Source organism: Gorilla gorilla, chromosome 2, assembly GCF_029281585.2.
Source record: "Gorilla gorilla gorilla isolate KB3781 chromosome 2, NHGRI_mGorGor1-v2.1_pri, whole genome shotgun sequence".
Classification (NCBI taxonomy): domain Eukaryota; kingdom Metazoa; phylum Chordata; class Mammalia; order Primates; family Hominidae; genus Gorilla; species Gorilla gorilla.
This window is the reverse complement of record NC_086017.1, coordinates 188,158,776-188,176,950: the sequence shown is the minus strand read 5'-3', so window position 1 is coordinate 188,176,950 and position 18,175 is coordinate 188,158,776. Positions and strand designations below refer to the sequence as shown.

General features: G+C 35.4%; 1 protein-coding gene across 8 annotated transcripts in view; it reads left to right on the top strand.

Moving 5' to 3' along the window:
• TBL1XR1 (TBL1X/Y related 1) overlaps window positions 1-18,175 on the top strand; it is a 173,460-nt gene that overhangs the window by 134,096 nt on the left and 21,189 nt on the right. For all 8 annotated transcript variants that reach the window (XM_019024155.4, XM_063704393.1, XM_055381798.2 and 5 more), the window contains 7 exons: window positions 6,146-6,291; window positions 8,348-8,570; window positions 9,482-9,614; window positions 9,956-10,097; window positions 12,546-12,609; window positions 12,698-12,795; window positions 13,910-13,970. In XM_019024155.4, coding sequence (XP_018879700.1) covers window positions 8,405-8,570; window positions 9,482-9,614; window positions 9,956-10,097; window positions 12,546-12,609; window positions 12,698-12,795; window positions 13,910-13,970 — 664 coding nt within the window. In that variant the 5' untranslated portion in view covers window positions 6,146-6,291; window positions 8,348-8,404. The remainder of the gene's footprint in view (window positions 1-6,145; window positions 6,292-8,347; window positions 8,571-9,481; window positions 9,615-9,955; window positions 10,098-12,545; window positions 12,610-12,697; window positions 12,796-13,909; window positions 13,971-18,175) is intronic.

Genomic DNA, 18,175 nt, shown 5'->3' with positions numbered 1-18,175 from the left:
AAGGAAGCCACTGGTGGATCAGTCCAAGTCCCAAAACCTCAAAAGGAGGGAAGCTAACAGTGCAGCTTTCCATCTGTGGCCAAAGGCCCGAGAACCCCTGGTAAACCACTGGTGTAAGTCCAAGAGTCCAAAAGCTGAAGAACTTGGAATCTGATGTTCGAGGGCAGGAAGCATCCAGCATGAGAGAAAGATGAAGGCTGGAAGACTCAGCAAATCTAGTCTTTTCTATGTTCTTCTGCCTGCTTTATCCTAGCTGTGCTGGCAGCTGATTAGGCAGTTCCCACCCAGATTGAGGGTGGATCTACCTCTTCCAGTCCACTGACTCAAATGTTAATCTCCTTTGGCATACTCTCACAATTATATCCAGGAACAATACTTTGTATCCTTCAATCCAATCAAGTTGACGGTATTAACCAGGATGATATATAAGAAGGATAATACATGTAGGCTTCAAGAGTTTGGTTTATGAAGGATCTCCTTATCTCTCTTGCACCCTCCCTCCCTCCATGTTTTCCCCCTAACTTTTACAATGGGATTTTCCATCTCCTTAGAAATACAGGCCTTGTACCATACCATTTGTTTTTTGAGATGATTATTACTTCAAATGTTATATTTGTAAAATCACAAGTCAGAACCATATACTATTATTTTTTAATTTAGAAAACGTGATCACAGTAGGCACAAACTAACCTTTATGTATAACATTAAAGCTCTGACCTGTACTACCATGTGACATATAGCTCATTCATTCATTTTTTTGTTTCATTGTAGCAGTTTCACATTAGCTCTGTAATGGCTAATGAATATTACAGTGCAGTTTCTTTGTTGACTCAGATAAAGGTAACTGGGCCATTCCTTCCTATGTACCTTATGCCCAGTGCCATTTATGAACAGACATTACCAGTGTATTCGATGGAGTCAGGTTAAAGTGGTTATCAGTAATGTGCTTCTAGTCATGAAGAACTGCAGTGAAGAGAGCTCAGCGTCTGGTATGTCCACCTTCAGTCTGCCTTTTAGTTTTTATCAGTAGATGACCAGCTACAGAAGTGCAAGTAGGTATATAGTTTTGTTTTATAATCAAATGAAATATAGAATAACCTTGATTTTACACACATGGTTGTATCCATGACTAATTGACAATAAACAGCAAGCAGTTGTCATAAATGCTGATAATTCTTTTTTTTTTCCCAAATAAGTTTTTCTCCTCTTTTTGTAAGCTGAATTACCATTTTTTGCTGACACAGGAAATTCGTATTACACATTCCTGCTAACACACTTATCAAAGGACAATGGTCCTTTAATAGTTGCCAAACAGAGAATTTGTTCAGTGTTTTTTAGGACTAGCCAGCATAGCGAGAGTACAAGGAAACATGGAAATTGCTTTTGGCATTATTAATAATCTTTTTGGAAAGCAATTTGGCAATGATGAAAACCTTCTTTAAAATGCTTATATCCCCTTCAGCTTTTGAGGGAATCCATCCTAAGGAGAAAAAAAAAACACACATTGTACATGGCAAAAGCCTATACATATAGATATTTGAGGTAAGATTCTTTTAAAATAGTGATCATTGGAAAAGTTCGAAGGTCCAGCTATGGCATGAATAATTTACTGGCTGAATATTATGATGCTATTAAAATTATTTCAGAAAGTATTATTTATATAAAATGTTCATAGTTACATGTATTTTTAATGGCAAAATTAGGGCACGAAATTTTATAGCTAGTGTATCAGTACTAGATCTAGCTCTTCAATGACAAAGATCCCCTGTGTCATTTTTTCCCCATCCTGTTTACCTTTTCTAAAATCTGGATCTGTAGGGCAGAGTTGGAGTCAAGAAAGCATTTGATGATGAGAACATGAGTATAATTTGCTGGGCTTTTCTGACCTGAAGCTTATATAGGACCTTGGATCAATCAGATTTTCGTTTCAGACTAGGGCAGTATGTTGTGGTCATATTTAAGCTTTGCCTTTTTTTTTTTTTTACCAGTTTGTCTCATCTGGTCATCCTGTACCATAACCATGGTGTTCAGAGTCCATTTTCTTATTCTTGTATTGCCTATTTGCAAGGTAGAGTTGGCAGGCTCTATATGACTAACTCCCCTTTGAGAACACAGTCCCTAACATCCTTACAGAAAGCACTTCCTGAAACAAGCGATCTATAGAAAATGGCTGTTTTGTGATCTCATGCGTGCCACCCCACTCCCTGCCAGCTGTCGTTGCTCGTCTCTGTCACTGAATGACTATATACTTCATGTGTTTCAGTCTTATTTCTTTCTGGAGTCTCTCTTCTCCCTGAGTCTCAATACCCTAGTCAATGTTTAGAGTACTTGATTACAGAGGTACTATCAGATTTGCTCTTACACTTGGAAAGAAGGGATGCTGTTTTAGATGGTCATGCCGGATTTTAACATCTAACAGATTTAGGTGGTCTCTTTTGCCTCCTATTATATAAATCAAAAGCTGTCCCTGGAAAAAGCCTTTTTCTGCATATATATTTACAGATAAATGGAAATAGCTTCTGGCACAAAACTAGTTCAAGTTTTAGATTTTTCCAAGGAAGACTTAAGTCATATGCTTTTATGGAGTCACAGATTTTTTTGATGTGCCAAAATACATTATAGTATAATTGCATTCTAATTTAAAAAATGTTTATTGAGTACTTGTTGACTCAGGTAATGTGCTAGTTTCCCAGAATTAAAGGATTACTAGACTTAAACCCTTTTGTCATGATCCCAGTCTGGTAGTCACACACAGGCAAACAACCATAGCCACAGAGTTGATAACCAGTGTGGTAAGTGCCACACATACAGAAATTCTAGGATCAGCGTTGGAGAGACTGGTTAGCCCTGGTGTAGTGAAAGAGGATTTCACCTCCATTCAGATAGGAGAAAGAGCAAAGGAGGACATAAGGCTCAGACGCATGATATATAACACAGCATATTCAAGATGTTAGATGTAATTTGCCACCACTTGAATTTATTGTGTAATGGGAGTGAGACGGGGTGTGTAGTATTGAGATGAGACTGGAGAGACAGAAGAGCCAGATTACAGAAACAACTGTGTGCCATAATTAGGCGTTTGACCTTTATTATGAAGGCCAAGGGGATCATTGAAAATTCTCAAGCAAGAAGTGATATGTTCAATTTTTTGTTTTACAAGTAATGGTCTAGTTGTAGCTTGGCATATGTACTGAATTGAGGAGGGGAAAGAAATGTATATAGCAAAGGGTAATGGGGACTAAACGCAGATCTGGCAGAAAAGGTAAGGTGATGAGCATCTACAGATGGTAGAGTGGTAGGATTTGGAGTAGGATGGTAGGATTTGGTAAACTGTCAAATGCCAAGGACCGAGAGAGAAGAGGGAGTTAGGATGACTATGACTTTCAGGTGTAGTGAAATGAGATCAGAAGTTTCTAAGGAAAAGGAGTTTTAGGGAGGGGAAGAAGAAAATTGATTTTGAACATAGTAATTTTAAACTGCTATGTAATGCCATGGCTAGAAATAAAGAAAATATTCTAGTTGAATTCAACATTTAAGCAGAGCATTTAAGTTTGGAACTTCTCTAGGGTAAACATTAGTGAGAAGTGCCAAAACAATGCTAATGACTACTTCAGGGATGTTTCATTGCTATTTGAGAGCATCCTAAGTACATCTGTAGTACCTTGAGATGCATGTAAGCACCTGTGATAGTTTTTCTCCTGGTCTGACAGAACAAATTCAGGATATCTGCAACATTCCAGCCAGAAATTGGCACAGTCCCACCTGCAACTCTTAGGCTATTCTTGGGCATATTATTACTTTAAACTTAAACTCTATAAGCTAATTAAATAGGGTCTAAATTTAACAATTTTGACTGTTTAAATTGCAGCCATGAATAAAGTATACAGAAATCATGTACTTCAAACAAATTTATAAGCATTACATAAGTCAAGACACTTTCAAAACCTTGGCAGTAAATATGGCAATAAGATGGCTCAGTGTTTCATGCACTGTGCAACCACTTTCCAGGACCCTGAGTTGAAAACAAAACAGTGATGTAGTCTTTTACTTTCTATCAGGAAACAGGAGCTCAGTCTCTCCCTTAGCTTTATCCTTGACCATATTTTAACTGTTCAAGAGGAGTAGTAGAGTCTCTGAATGAATTTGAATCTGTACTTTCTCATTTATTAGTTGTGATTTTCCATTAGATTATAAAATAATAAAATTATATGTGTGTACACAGTATCTAGCATATGGTATAGGCCCTCTGTAAATGGTGTCTTCTGTCTTGAAGTTTTCTTAAATCTCTTAAACTGCTTGGTGTTTGCCTGTTTTTACTATGGATGATTTACTGTGAATTTATTCAGGGAGGGGTTATATAATTGAAAACAGGAATCTCCAACCTCACTGCTTAAGGATTTTACTGCTATGTCTCTCATTGTTTCTCCCCATCCTCCCTCGTCCTTATTCTGTTTTCTGCCTTGGTGATCTGGAATCTACTCATATTCAGATAGTTGTGGGCTTCCTGATAGGGACAATTCAAAACGGTGCTTCTCCGCCCCCATCCCCCCACCCCCGCCCCGCCCCCCGATTGGTATCTCTCTGAGCCCAGATTAAGGTGAAAACTATGAAAACTAAATGCATTTAATTATGATCTTGCTTATGGGCAAAATCAGGAGCTAAAATCAAGGTTTTAGAGGTAACATTTTTCCACTTGGCCTTTTCCACTGTGGGTTAGATGTTGTGAACATAATGAGTTAGGTGTTCCAAAGAGAGAAGGAGGGGGTTACAAGGAAAATCAACTTAGGTGTACTCTGACTATCAAATAACCAAATTTTCCTAGCCACATGCTGTTTGTGAGCCCACAGTATTTTCTACTAGACTGTTTATAAGTACCACAAGGAGTAAAAGAGTGGAAGCACAAAATCCAAAAAAGACATGTACTAAACACTAAAAAACTAGGCTAGACAGGCTAGCCAACAGACATACTATATAGATTAAATCAGTTTAACCAAGACCCAAAATAAGCCTGCATTTATTTCCTTCGTTTAGTATAAATGTTTATTAATATTCTATATTACATGTACAATTTAATTGAATTGTTTAAAATACTTTATAGAAATTACTACTTAATGATAAATGGTGATTAATATTTCAGTAAAGAAAATAACCACCCTTGGTTTATCAGCTTGTTAGAATTTTACCTTTGAATTTTGACTAGATATTAATAAAAAACAAGGCCAACATAAAGAGATTTTTATTAAGTAAGTGCTTTGGTTTTAAGTATTTCAAGTTAAGAGTAAGTAATTGCTGATGGAGACCTATAAACCAGGTAATCATTTGCTAGCTGTTCATTTCTTAAATATTTCATATAAATGAGTTATTACTAAGTGGCAAAGAATTGGTATTTTTAAAGCACTTAATTCATAAAATGAGATTTAACCATTATGATTTTTTAATATTTGAATTTATTTTTATTAGTTTTCCTAAGTAGTTCCAAAGAGCTCCAAAATACTGAATTTATCAGATGTTTAACAATTTATATGTAGAAATTTAAATACTTCAGATTTTACCTGAGTGCTAGATTGCTTTAAAGACATTATTGAATTATAACTACATAGTAGATAACAATTACATGAAGTAAATGAAGATCATTCAGAATGAATGAATTCCTATTTAAAGCATATTATGTGTACCACTTTTGAGAAATGCTGAATACTTGAACTGGGCTGGGATGAAAGAAAATTTGAAATAAAGTTCCTTAATTCTAGATGTAAAAAATATTAAAATATAATACAGAAATATTAAATGTCCCTTAATCTGTCTTGGCCTGATTTAAATGAAGCAATTTAATTATATGATTTCCAAAGACTTGTTTTACCTTTTACATTTGATGCTTTTTGTTAAGAAAAGTTGTGTACCATGACATTTTAGAAAATTTGAAGCTATATAATCAAGTATTTACTAGAAATTTTAAAGAGTACATTAAGAGAAAAAGAAAATATGTAAAGGCTGACATGTTTACACACACACACACTTGACCTTAGTCTGGGATTTTAAATGGGTAGAATGGGATTTCAAAAGATTATGGTGATCTTTCTTTGTGTGTCATTTAGCATGTTGCCACTAGGAAAATAAATTCTCATGCCTTTTCTTTTCTTTTTAGGATTTTCTCATTCAGCATTTACCTTTGGTATAGAAAGCCATATCAGTCAGTCCAATATAAATGGTGCCCTCGTCCCACCCGCTGCATTGATTTCTATCATCCAGAAAGGTCTACAGTATGTAGAAGCAGAAGTTAGTATTAATGAGGTAAGGAAGACTTATTTCAAATACTGATTTTTTTCATCTTAAATATGCTGTGAAGTCAGCTGTCTTGCTTGCTTATTCAGTATTCTGACTTTAGCTTCACAGGGTTAACAAAAATGCAGACAGTTCATCCCTAATGTGGTAGTCAGGTTGCACCGGCAAGGTGTTGGCGCCTAGTTGTAAGGACCATTATCTGTAGTTTGTTTGCCTTAATCTGTTTGTGTAAGTAAACACTAATAAATAATTTTTATTAACACAACAGCATTGTGCTGTGGAATGCTAAGATCATAATTATTGGCCTGAAAATTGTAAATTCTCACATTATTTGAATATACCCTAATTTAAACCAGTTTATAATTGAAGCCAACTCTGGATGGTACTGCCTATCTAAGGACTACATGTGAGTAGTTTGTTTGGCTTAGGCGTCAGCATACTGTGGCCCATTAGCCAAATGCTGCTCCCTGTTTTTCTAAATAAAGTTTGATTGGAACACAGCCACACGCATTTACATATTGTCCATGGCTACTTATGGCAGAACAGTAGTTGAGACAGAGACCTTATGGCCTGCAGAGCCTAAATTAATATTTACTGTCTACTCTTTTACAGAAAAAGGTTGTAAACCCCTGGTCTAGTTTAAAATGTTGTTTTTGTTTTTTGTTTTGTTTTGTTTTGTTTTGTGTGTGTGATGGAATCTCACTCTGTTGCCCAAGCTGGAGTGCGGTGGCACGATCTCGGCTCACTGCAACCTCCGCCTCCTGGGTTCAAGCGATTCTCCTGCCTCAGCCTCCTTAGCAGCTGGGATTATAGGCACCCACCACCATGCCCAGCTAATTTTTGAATTTTTGTAGAGACAGGGTTTCCCCATGTTGGCCAGGCTGGTCTTGACTCCTGACCTCAGGTAATCTGCCCACCTCGGCCTCCCAAAGTGCTGGAATTACAGGCATGAGCCACCACGCCCAGCCTAGTTTAAAATTTTTATGTATAGTGAGGAGCTTTTCCCATTACTTCTATTTCAGAGATTAACATGTTCCCCTTTTGCGAGTATTTTTTAAACTGAAGTATCTATGATTTCTGTATCAATGATTATTACTAGAATTAGAAATTACATAATATACTAAAATGGATTTGTTTGTTTCCTCAGCTCTTTGAGTGACCATCCACTAACACAAAACTAAATTTTTTCTTAAAACGTGTGTAAATTTGACATGGCGCTTATTCCACAGTGTATCTGTGTTGGGTTTAGTATCTTTTAAAAATTATTTATAAGTTAAAATGCTTTCTCCTGTTCCTGAAATATTACATTACAATGGACAGTTTAGAAAGGCAGGCTGTGTTGTTGCAGCTCACAGTACCCTGCAATAACACTGTAGATTGTCACTGGTACGTGTTTACCAGTTTAAGTGAACCAGACTTCACATATGCATGTTCCCAGCTAATTTGTACTGTTTGTATTTCCGACTTGTTCTTTGTTTGTGTCTCTTCTTGTGCTTACTTGGAGAACTCTTTATAAGGAACTTCCTAATATCAATAAGTAGAGCTTTGGAAATTTCAATAACTCCCTAATATTCAAGAGCACTATAGCCCCATGAAGTCTGTTTCTGCTTTAATATTTGAATCAAATCACAAGAAACTTTTTAGCTCAAAGTTTTTAGTTTTTTAAAAGATGTATTTACTATAATGGGGCACCAGGCCTCTGATCATTATATGAACTATATTCCATATTGTTTGTTGCTTTGACTAACAGAATTTTAGAATCTAATTAATAACCTTTTTATCAGCTCGGCCTACATCTTATTATCCCTTTCATTTCAGCTCTATCTGTACAGCTCTATACTGTAATAATAGTATGAACTAAATGAAAAGGAAAATGTAAGCAGTCATTTCCAGTTGCTGCTTGTAGTTTCTTTATTCCCTCCGGACTTCTTACATGAATTCAGAAAGTTCCTAAAAATGTTTTTTTAGGAATGAAGATTTTCATTTCATTTCTGATTTTGTATAAATACAAATAACTTTAAATATTGCCTTTGATTTTTCTTCTCTCAAAATTTTCCAAATCCAGGATGGTACCTTGTTTGATGGTCGACCAATAGAGTCTCTGTCCCTGATAGATGCCGTAATGCCTGATGTAGTACAAACAAGACAACAAGCTTATAGAGATAAGCTTGCACAGCAACAGGCAGCAGCTGCTGCAGCTGCCGCAGCTGCAGCCAGCCAACAAGGATCTGCAAAAAATGGAGAAAACACAGCAAATGGGGAGGAGAATGGAGCACATACTATAGCAAGTGAGCTCAGACAAGAATTTTTTTTTAATTACATGGTTTATTTATTTATTTTTTTAAACTTTTAATTCGGGGTACATGTGCAGGTTTGTTATATAGATGAACTCATATCACAGGGGTTTGTTGTATAGACTATTTCATCACCCAGGTACTAAGCCTAGTGCCTAATAGTTATTTTTTCTGATCCTCCTCTTTCTCCCACCGTCCACCCCCCAGGAAAGTCCCAGGAGACAAGAATTTTTAAAAATTTTTTCTCAGAAGAAATATTTTGCTTTAACAGAATGCCCCATCTTCTATGCTGAAATAATTTCATCTGTTAACTTGCACCAACTTGTTTCCCTAACTTGTATCACACAGTTCAATTCAGATTTTTATTCCTAAAGCTCCAAAAAGCTAGATTTACTTTTATTTTCTTTTTAAAATATTTAGAAACCCTTTTCCCATTGTTAAATGAATTTTTACATCTACATTTGATTTCTAAATAAAATTTGTAATACTAGTTATCAACAAATAACCACAGAGCTCTGACATTGAGATAAAAGGCAACTCATGTTATATGAATGATATCAGCAACCCCTACTGGCAGAAACTCAGAATAGTACTGATAGACATTATATTTAATTCAAACCATTTTATCGTTTTATCCATGTTTAGGTCTAATCATTTAAAGTCTCCCATTCCACTCCCACCCCCACCCCTCTAAAAAAAAAGTATGTGGTCAATACTTAATTAAAGATAAGAATTTATTTTCTGTGTGACTAAGACTGTGTAGTCATGTTCAGCTTAACTTCATATAATTGAAAAATGTTACACTGTGTGCGATAAAGGAAGGTATTTGCTAGTTAAGAAATCACCCATCCACCATGTTGTAATACTGCCTAACTGGAAATGCTTACTTGTGTTTTACGATGCAGATAATCATACTGATATGATGGAAGTGGATGGGGATGTTGAAATCCCTCCTAATAAAGCTGTTGTGTTGCGGGGCCATGAATCTGAAGTTTTTATCTGTGCCTGGAACCCTGTTAGTGATCTCCTAGCATCAGGGTATGTTTCTCAAAGTGATACTAAAATGACTTTTAAAAATATCTTATTGAACATTTTATAAACATATGCATTATTCAGGTTTTCTGTTGTTGCTTAGTTGTGGCCATTTTGTCTCTGTAAATTTTTTATTCCTTCATGAAGTAATTGTAGAATTTTTAATTAAACTTACTATTTCGAGAATGCTTGGGGGTCCCAACGTGTAGAATGGGAAAAATACTGGAAATGAAAATTCGTGATAGTCGTTTTTATTTGCCTTATTAATATTCAGATGTAAATATGTTGCCTTGTTCTGATACGTGAGAATGTCATGAGGATCTAAAATATATTGCATACTTTTATAGGTCTGGAGACTCAACAGCAAGAATATGGAATCTTAGTGAGAACAGCACCAGTGGCTCTACACAGTTAGTACTTAGACATTGTATACGAGAAGGAGGGCAAGATGTTCCAAGCAACAAGGATGTCACATCTCTAGATTGGAATGTGAGTATCACTATATCCATGATGGATATAATTACTAGTATACCTAACCCTCAGAGCCTCAGACTCACGGCAGGGTTTGTCTATTTGTTCAGAATTTGGGGTTTTATTAACTAGTAACAACAAACCGGGAGTCATCCCCTGCCAGCCCTCTCCCCCACTGTGGGACACAGACTTGCCTTAGTCAGACCAAGGTTCAACATCCAGCTCTTCAGTGTATCCCACAGCATATCCTCGGTTAAATTGTTACTTTTTACTCTGTACTTCATTTTCCTTAAATGTCAAGTAGAAGTGTGAAAATGGTACCTAAATATTTGAGATAATAGGCGAAAATTCTTACCATAATAACAAACAACATACTAAATCTATAACAACTGAGTCCTTAGTTAGGGGATAAAAGAATTCTGTGTAGCAAAAAACATGTTCTTGTTTTTCTCTGTATTCTGTGAACTGGTAGAACTTTATTACCAATTTCCTTTTGGGGATCATTAGTCTAGACAACGTCTGAATTTTATTCCCACTGTAGGAATCTTATAATTCTCTGATTCTGTGTATGATTCAACATCTTTCAGGACAACTTGACTACTGTGACTTACAAAAAACTTTGACTTCGTTGCTGATAAATTCTCACCATTATAGTTTTAAATACATCTCTTAACTCGCTCCGCTACCCCCCCCGCCCCTCCCCCAAAACTCTTAGATTATTTCAGCATTGCAAAGAATATCAGGATAGTTGTTCTTTGCTCAGCAAATGAATGCTCTTTTCTCTTCTGTTTAACAACCCCTTGTGGACTTTCTAAAGGATCTTCCAATTCATTTCCCAGGGAATGAGATCTATCTTTAAAATGATTATCCCCACTAAAGTTCTCAGTTTCTGTGAAATGTTTTTTCAGAAATCATAGCTAGGTATTTTTAGCATTTTCTTCCAAAATTGCCAGCAGCATATTTACTCTTCCCCTCCATATGACAATTCTAAAAATTCCAAAGGGGTTTAGCACATTGTAGTATTATTTACTTGTAAGATCAAGACAGAATTGTTTTCTTAATATGGGCCCTTATTATATTTTAGTTCAGATATCTTATAGCTTTCTAATGCTACCTGGTCCACTGGCCATGTTAATTTAATGAAATTTATAGTTTACACTGAAAAGGATGGTTAATGAATATTGGTTTGTTGAGCTTGGTAGTTCTAAACTGCATTTTATAGTTTTGAAAAGTGTGGGCTTTTTAAAAATGTGTCATTCACAGTGAACTTGGAAAACATTATCCTCGATTAATGATTCTTTTCCATGGCTAAAGCAAGAGAGCCTGTGAGATTTCTCATCTTTACAGTATTTTCCTAGTTGAGCAGTTCATGAACTAAAACATTTAGGGACTGATAGTTTAGAGGAAACTTGACATTGTGTAGGATGTGGAAATAAGCTTTTACTGTTGACTTCAACATGGCTCCCCTTCTTCTTGAGATAGAGCCCTAAGGGATGGCCACATCCTAGCAGAATTGAGTCTGCAGTTCCCAGAACCAGCATTTGTTTTTGTTTGTCACTTAGACATACTGTTAAATGGCTTGAGAGATGTGAAATAGGTGATCTTGTTTTGAATGCTCTTACCAGAAACCATCAATAATATGTCAAGTAATGCAGGATTTCATTCTCCAGTAATGTTTACTGATTCTAGCAATAGTCTGTTTACTATAATCTGTAACTTCTGTGTTTGTGTAGAGTAGATCTGTCCTTTTATTACACAATTCATCGAGGCAAGGTGCACAGCAAGGGAATATAAGTTGAGAGAAATTTATATGGACTTTTCCTCCTGGTAAAGTAGGCAGTTGTACTTACTTCATTAACTATAAAGTCAGCCTGCGCTCTTTTCTGGCTCTTTTCCTTGTTGATCTTTTTATTGGCAAATATTTCATAGTGGGAAGGGATTAATAATAGAAAGGAACATTCAAGTATTTAAGAATCTGATCATTTGAAACAATGATATTGTTTGGATCATACACACTTCGTTTTAGACAGTAAAGGATTTAGAGGAATGGCCATATAAAACCTTCTAATCATATTTTAAAGTTTTTCTTTTTTACTTCTAATAAATCATTGTAAGACTATGAATTTGATGTTCTTCCCAGTCCACCACTCTACCTTCATTCTTAGTTGTGTGAGTCTGTGAGAATACTTTTGGCATGCATGAGGTGGGGTGAAGTAGATCCTGGTCCAGAGCAATCACTGTCAGTTGTTGCTTTGGATATAAGGCCCCCATACAACATTAGTGTCACAACAGTGGAAGGGTTTCATAGGCCTTTAGTGACACTCACAAGTAGGCAAAACTGACAAGTTTTGAAGCAGAGAATGTCTTCATTCTCTTCTGTACCTGGGATTTAAACATGAAATACTTTAACAACAATTAAATACTGTATCTAGATTATATAATTAAAGAAATGTTTTTCTCTGGCAGAGTGAAGGTACACTTCTAGCAACTGGTTCCTATGATGGGTTTGCCAGAATATGGACTAAAGATGGTAAATGAAGCATTTTCCTTTTTACTTTGTTGTTGATCTAAAGATAGAAAATTTAAAATAATGTTAATGTTTTTCTTTTGAATTTTAGGTAACCTTGCTAGCACCTTAGGGCAGCATAAAGGCCCTATATTCGCATTAAAATGGAATAAGAAAGGAAATTTCATCCTAAGTGCTGGAGTAGACAAGGTAAAAGCTCATTAAGTTCTGTAAAGGCAAATGTATTACAGAGCTTAATTGAAAGCAGTATTTTGTCTTAGCTGCCAATTATATAAACATTCCTATTTGGGAAATTCACATAGGAATTTATGCTAGAAATACTCCTTAGGTCTATCAGCTCATTTCTGAATCTACTTACCAAAATGTCCTTATCCTTTTATCTATGTGAACACTTTTAATTTTACCTGGAATTTGAACCATAAACAATGTTATACGTCCTGCACTTTTTGCTTCCCTTCTACAATTTCTAGTTAGTCTCACCAGTGAATATGGCTCTGGAGTGAATCCATGGGAAATTCTAGAGCCGGTCCGTTAGCCGAACTCTTGGTACTTAATTGAAGCTAATATGAAATGCAGGATCTGTCTAGCCTTCTTTGTCTAAGTCGGCTGGTGAATATAGATGAGTTGGAAATAGGACCTTCTTCCTCCTAAATAAAGGTTTAAGATTATCTTAATCCAGGAAAGGACATGCTAATAATTGAGTGTGGTGTCAAACAGGGAAGTGGAGAGAAACTGGTTCACTCTTTATAAAATTCAGAGAGCAATAAAAAAAGTGGCAAAAGGGGAAGAAAAGTGAAGTAGGCTGGGAAGGAGAGAGACTGAGTCCTGTTAATAGTCACCGCCACTAGACAATACTTTAGGTTCTTGCTTTAAGTACTGCCAAAATTCAAGCTGCCTTTTTGGGTAAATGGGAGCTTTCAGAATCTTTCAATATTGAGAACTGATTACGTTGTTAACCAAGAACTTCTCTCTTACTAAACATCTATACGAGTCTTACATTAAATGTACTATTACAATGGAGTTTTTTAAGCAAAATCTAGTATAATGCCTGGCGCTTTGTAGACTACCAGTAATTGCTCTTTGAAGTAAGTTGACCAATGCAAAATCATCAGGGAAAAATCAAACTGCTTAATAGTCATTTTCTCCTAAAGTATATAGCCTTGTGGTACTATTTGGGATAAAGTGTTTAAAATTAAATCCACTCTGACATTTCATATTGCTGTAAGACAGTTAGGCATATAATTTACACATGTATGTTAAACTTCTTTCCATGAGTTTATTTTTCTTTTCCTTTTAATCTCAGACTACAATTATTTGGGATGCACATACTGGTGAAGCCAAGCAACAGTTTCCTTTTCATTCAGGTAAATTTCTTACAATTTACATGAAAGCTGGAGCTTGCTTCTGTTTTTCTAATTAAACTTTTAACAGCATATAATTTATTTTAAATGTTGAAATATCAAGTATCAGTCTTGTTACTAGTCCTTTGGAGAGTTGATGTTCCATGACATCCAGACTCTTAATTGTCAGAGGATCATCAAACGTTTTCTGTGAAATGTACCATAAAGAAAGCATTTGCAGCCTGGTGCAATTAGAGGTGGCATTATTTAATGGAAAGGACATAGATTTTTGAATCAGAAAATCTAGGTTTGAATGTCAGTTCCACTCCACTTAAGAAGCATTATTAAGACTGAGCAAGTCACTTAACCTTTCTGAGCCTCCTTTTCACTGTCTGTAAATGAGGGATAATAATAATAATAATACCTGTTTGTTATGGGGATAAGGCTAAATGATATACATGAAAATACTGTATAGACTCCTATAAGTTTAGGTATTGTTGTCGTTTTCTCATTTTGGATCCAGGTACCTGAGTATTTGTCTACAGGAAGTAAAAAATAGACTTTCCCAATGTTGTTGGAATGTTGGTGGCTTAGATGGATTTCTCTTTTAAGAAATACTCAATGTGGTACTTTTATCTGTTAATCAGACCTCGAAAATAGTGCTCCGTCCTGCATGATATACAGTCACACACCCAGACATTCAGCTTGAGTAGAGCCAGCCATATTTTTGTGCCCGCGCTCCGTTTAAGCCTAGAACCTTTGCGCCGCTTTTCAGTGAGTTTCCCGACTGCAGTAACTAAATGATGTTAAACTGGAACAAGATACCCAGTGGTTTTAGTACTACCTGATTTAGCTGTCCCTTTGATTTTGTTGTGCTAGAAAAAATTTCAGTTTGGAGACTGACTAAAATAACCCTGGTTATTCTCAAATCTTTGATGACATCCTTTTACAAACAGCGAGCCAGTGGCACAGCATCAACTTTAAAATGGAAATTTGCAACTTCAGGCATTTTGCTTTTTTTTTCATTCTCTGTTTAGTGTGCCTAAACAAGCCAAAATAAGGTGCAAAATGATTTTTCTGTAGTATCTGAATAAGTTTGCAAACATCGTTAAACAATTCAACTTGATTAAAGCTCACCACTTAATAAGCATTTACACATACATTTTTGTTCACCTGTTGTGCTTCCTTTTCACCTTTGCTTCTAGTTTTCAGAATTCTCTCAGGCTTCTTGGCTGTTAATCATAATAATTTCTCGTACATCCTAGGAGTAATGTAAAGTTGAAGTAAGTATGTTAATGGTACTATTGCTAGGTACCGTATGATTAGTACCAACTCTTTGTTGGAGATGGTGCTGTTTCTGTCCCCTTTAGTCCTGACTACAACCTGATGAGGTACATAGTATCAAAGTATTTTTACGACTAAATAAGCTTCAGTTTACCCATCGTATTCTTTCTTACCATACTTCTGTTTTTAAGACAATTTTATTGAGGTACAGTTGACATAAAAGGAACTGTATGTATTTTACTTGAACAATTTGATATATTTTGACATATGTATACACCATTGAAACTATTACCGCACTCAGGATAATGAATACATCTGTTACCTTCAGACGTTTCTTCTTGCCCCTTAGTGATATCTCTCTCCCATCCCCAGAGATTAGATTACATTGTATGATTGGGATCATACAGTATATACTCTTTTTTGGTCTGTCTTCATTCTGCATAATTTTTAATTCCTGCAATATACAAAATATATCTTACTCAACTGTTATCAGTAAGGCTTCTAATCAACAGCTGGCTATTAGTTGGTAAGATTTTGGGGAGTCAAAAGCTATGTGCAGATTTCCAACTGCACAGGGGGTTGGTGCTCCTAACCCTCACATTGTTCAAAGATTAACCATATCATATGTTCAAAAAGCTAAGTAGAGACACAGAAGATATGTTATTAAACTTCTAGAGACAAAAACAACATGTGAGATGAAAAGTGCACTGGTTAGGATAAACCACAGATTCGATGCTGCGGGAAGAAATGATTTATGTCCTTGGAGGCAGCATAGAATCTATCCAAAAACGCAGAGAACATAGACTGGAAAAGAGGGTGTGGTGACAGAGCATCAGTGAGCTGTGATAAAACTTTGGGCAGACTAATACCTACATAGTCAGAATCTTAGGTAAAAAGGTAGGGGAGGGAAGAGGGGCAGAAAATAAGATTATTTAGCCCATTTGAAATTATCACCTCAAGGTAGATGGTGACAAGTTAAAGGTGTGCACTATAAATCCTAAAACCACTACTAAAAATAATTACAGGTAAGAACCCACCAAAGGAGAAGAAAATGTAATCATAAAAAATATCCAATTAATCCGAATGAAGGTAGAAATACAAAAAGGGGAAAGAACAGAAGAGATAAACAGAAGTACAGTAAATTTAAATGTAACCATATGACAAAGCAAAATAAGTGTAAATGGCCTAAATATTAAAAGGCAGAGATTGTGAGACTGAATCAACAAGCAAGACTCAACTATATAATGCCTATGTAAAATATACTTCAAATACAAAAATATCAATAGGCTGAAAATGATGTAAAAATAAATACCATGCTATCAGTAATCAAGTGTACATTTATACATTTCAAGTGTACATTTCAAGTGTATAAGTATGCATTTCAGCAAGAGACAGCTGAAATGGCTACATTAATATTAGACAAACTAGATTTCAAAGCTCAGAAGATTTACAGGGAAGAAGGAGGTTATTAATACAAGATAAACAGTCAATTCAACAAAACATTTAAAATGATAATGCATTTAATAACACTGTTTCAAAACATATGAAGCAAAAACTGATGGAACTTCAAAGGAAATAGAAATTATTGTGCTTCCAATTGTTGAAGACTTTAGTAGTATTCTCTCAATAATTGATGGAATGAGAAGATGGGAAGAAAGAAGTAAGGTTATAAACGATTTGAAGATTATCTGATAACTTGACCTAAATGACATTTATAGCAACAATGGAATTAAATTAGAAATCAGTATTAGAAAGCTCTCTGGAAGAGCCCAAATACTCAGGAACCCACACTTCTAAATAACTCATGGGCCAAAGAAGAAATCAAAATTAAGTTAGAAAGTTTTATATTTGACTACAGATTTTATAAATTAATAAATACTAAAATCCATTGAATTGTATACTTTAAACAGGTGAATTGGTGTGTGAATTATATGTCAATAAAGGCTTTTTTTTTTCAAATAAAGCCAGTAATAAATGCATCCTTCGCTCATAGGTTCATTCCTTCTCTTTTAAAATTGTGGAGGCTACATGGGTTAATGAAAGTAAATCAGAAGAGGGGTGGAGCAGACGAAAATGTTAACTTTAGCTCCAAGATTTTAAGAAATTGTGTAACTGGGAAAATTAAGTTTTCATAGCCTCTTATGTGTAAAATGAGATGGGTATTAGTGAACACACTTCTCTCACTTGTCAGGTACATAAAATTTTTTTTAAATGTTAGACATTTCTTTCTAAAGAACTTGTACTATCAAGACTCATTTTAAGAGTAAATATAAAATGAGGTATGTGTTCTTTGATTACATCAATCTATAAGCACTGTATTTTATGAGGCAGGCATATCACAAAAGCGTTAATCACACAACCTACGTTGCAACATTTCCTACATCCCAACAATCTTGATTTGGTTATGTAGTTTGGTTTTGTTTTTCTTTTTATGAACCTAATAGCGTATTTGTTTTAATGCTACTTTTTGTTTATTTTAGCCTCCTCTCTAACATTTTGCAGGCTGCCCTGTATAAAATTAACACCTCTGGAACATCCTGACATATATTTGGCCTTGTGAATAACACTTTAGTGTATCTTTAACTGTCTTCTAATTGGATTTTTCAGGCCTCCCTTCCCCATTTTTTTGCACTTGTTAACAACAAAGATTACTAACCAAAAAAATTAAAATTTTTAGAATTGTATTTTAAGTAATAATACTTAATGTCAAAATGAAAGTGCACAGTCAAAATGAAAGTGCACAGTAGTTGCTGAATTAGGTTCCATGGAAGAAAACGACATGTAAACTAGACACTCCAAGAAAGGGAATTTAATACAAAGAAATATTTGCAGAGGTGTTGGGAAGAGTGAAAAACTAAGGAATAAGAGGTAACCCAGAGACTAATTGAAGGAAGTCTAAGACTCTAGAGGAGAAGGCAGGACCTGATTGTCCAGTGGGGACTGGG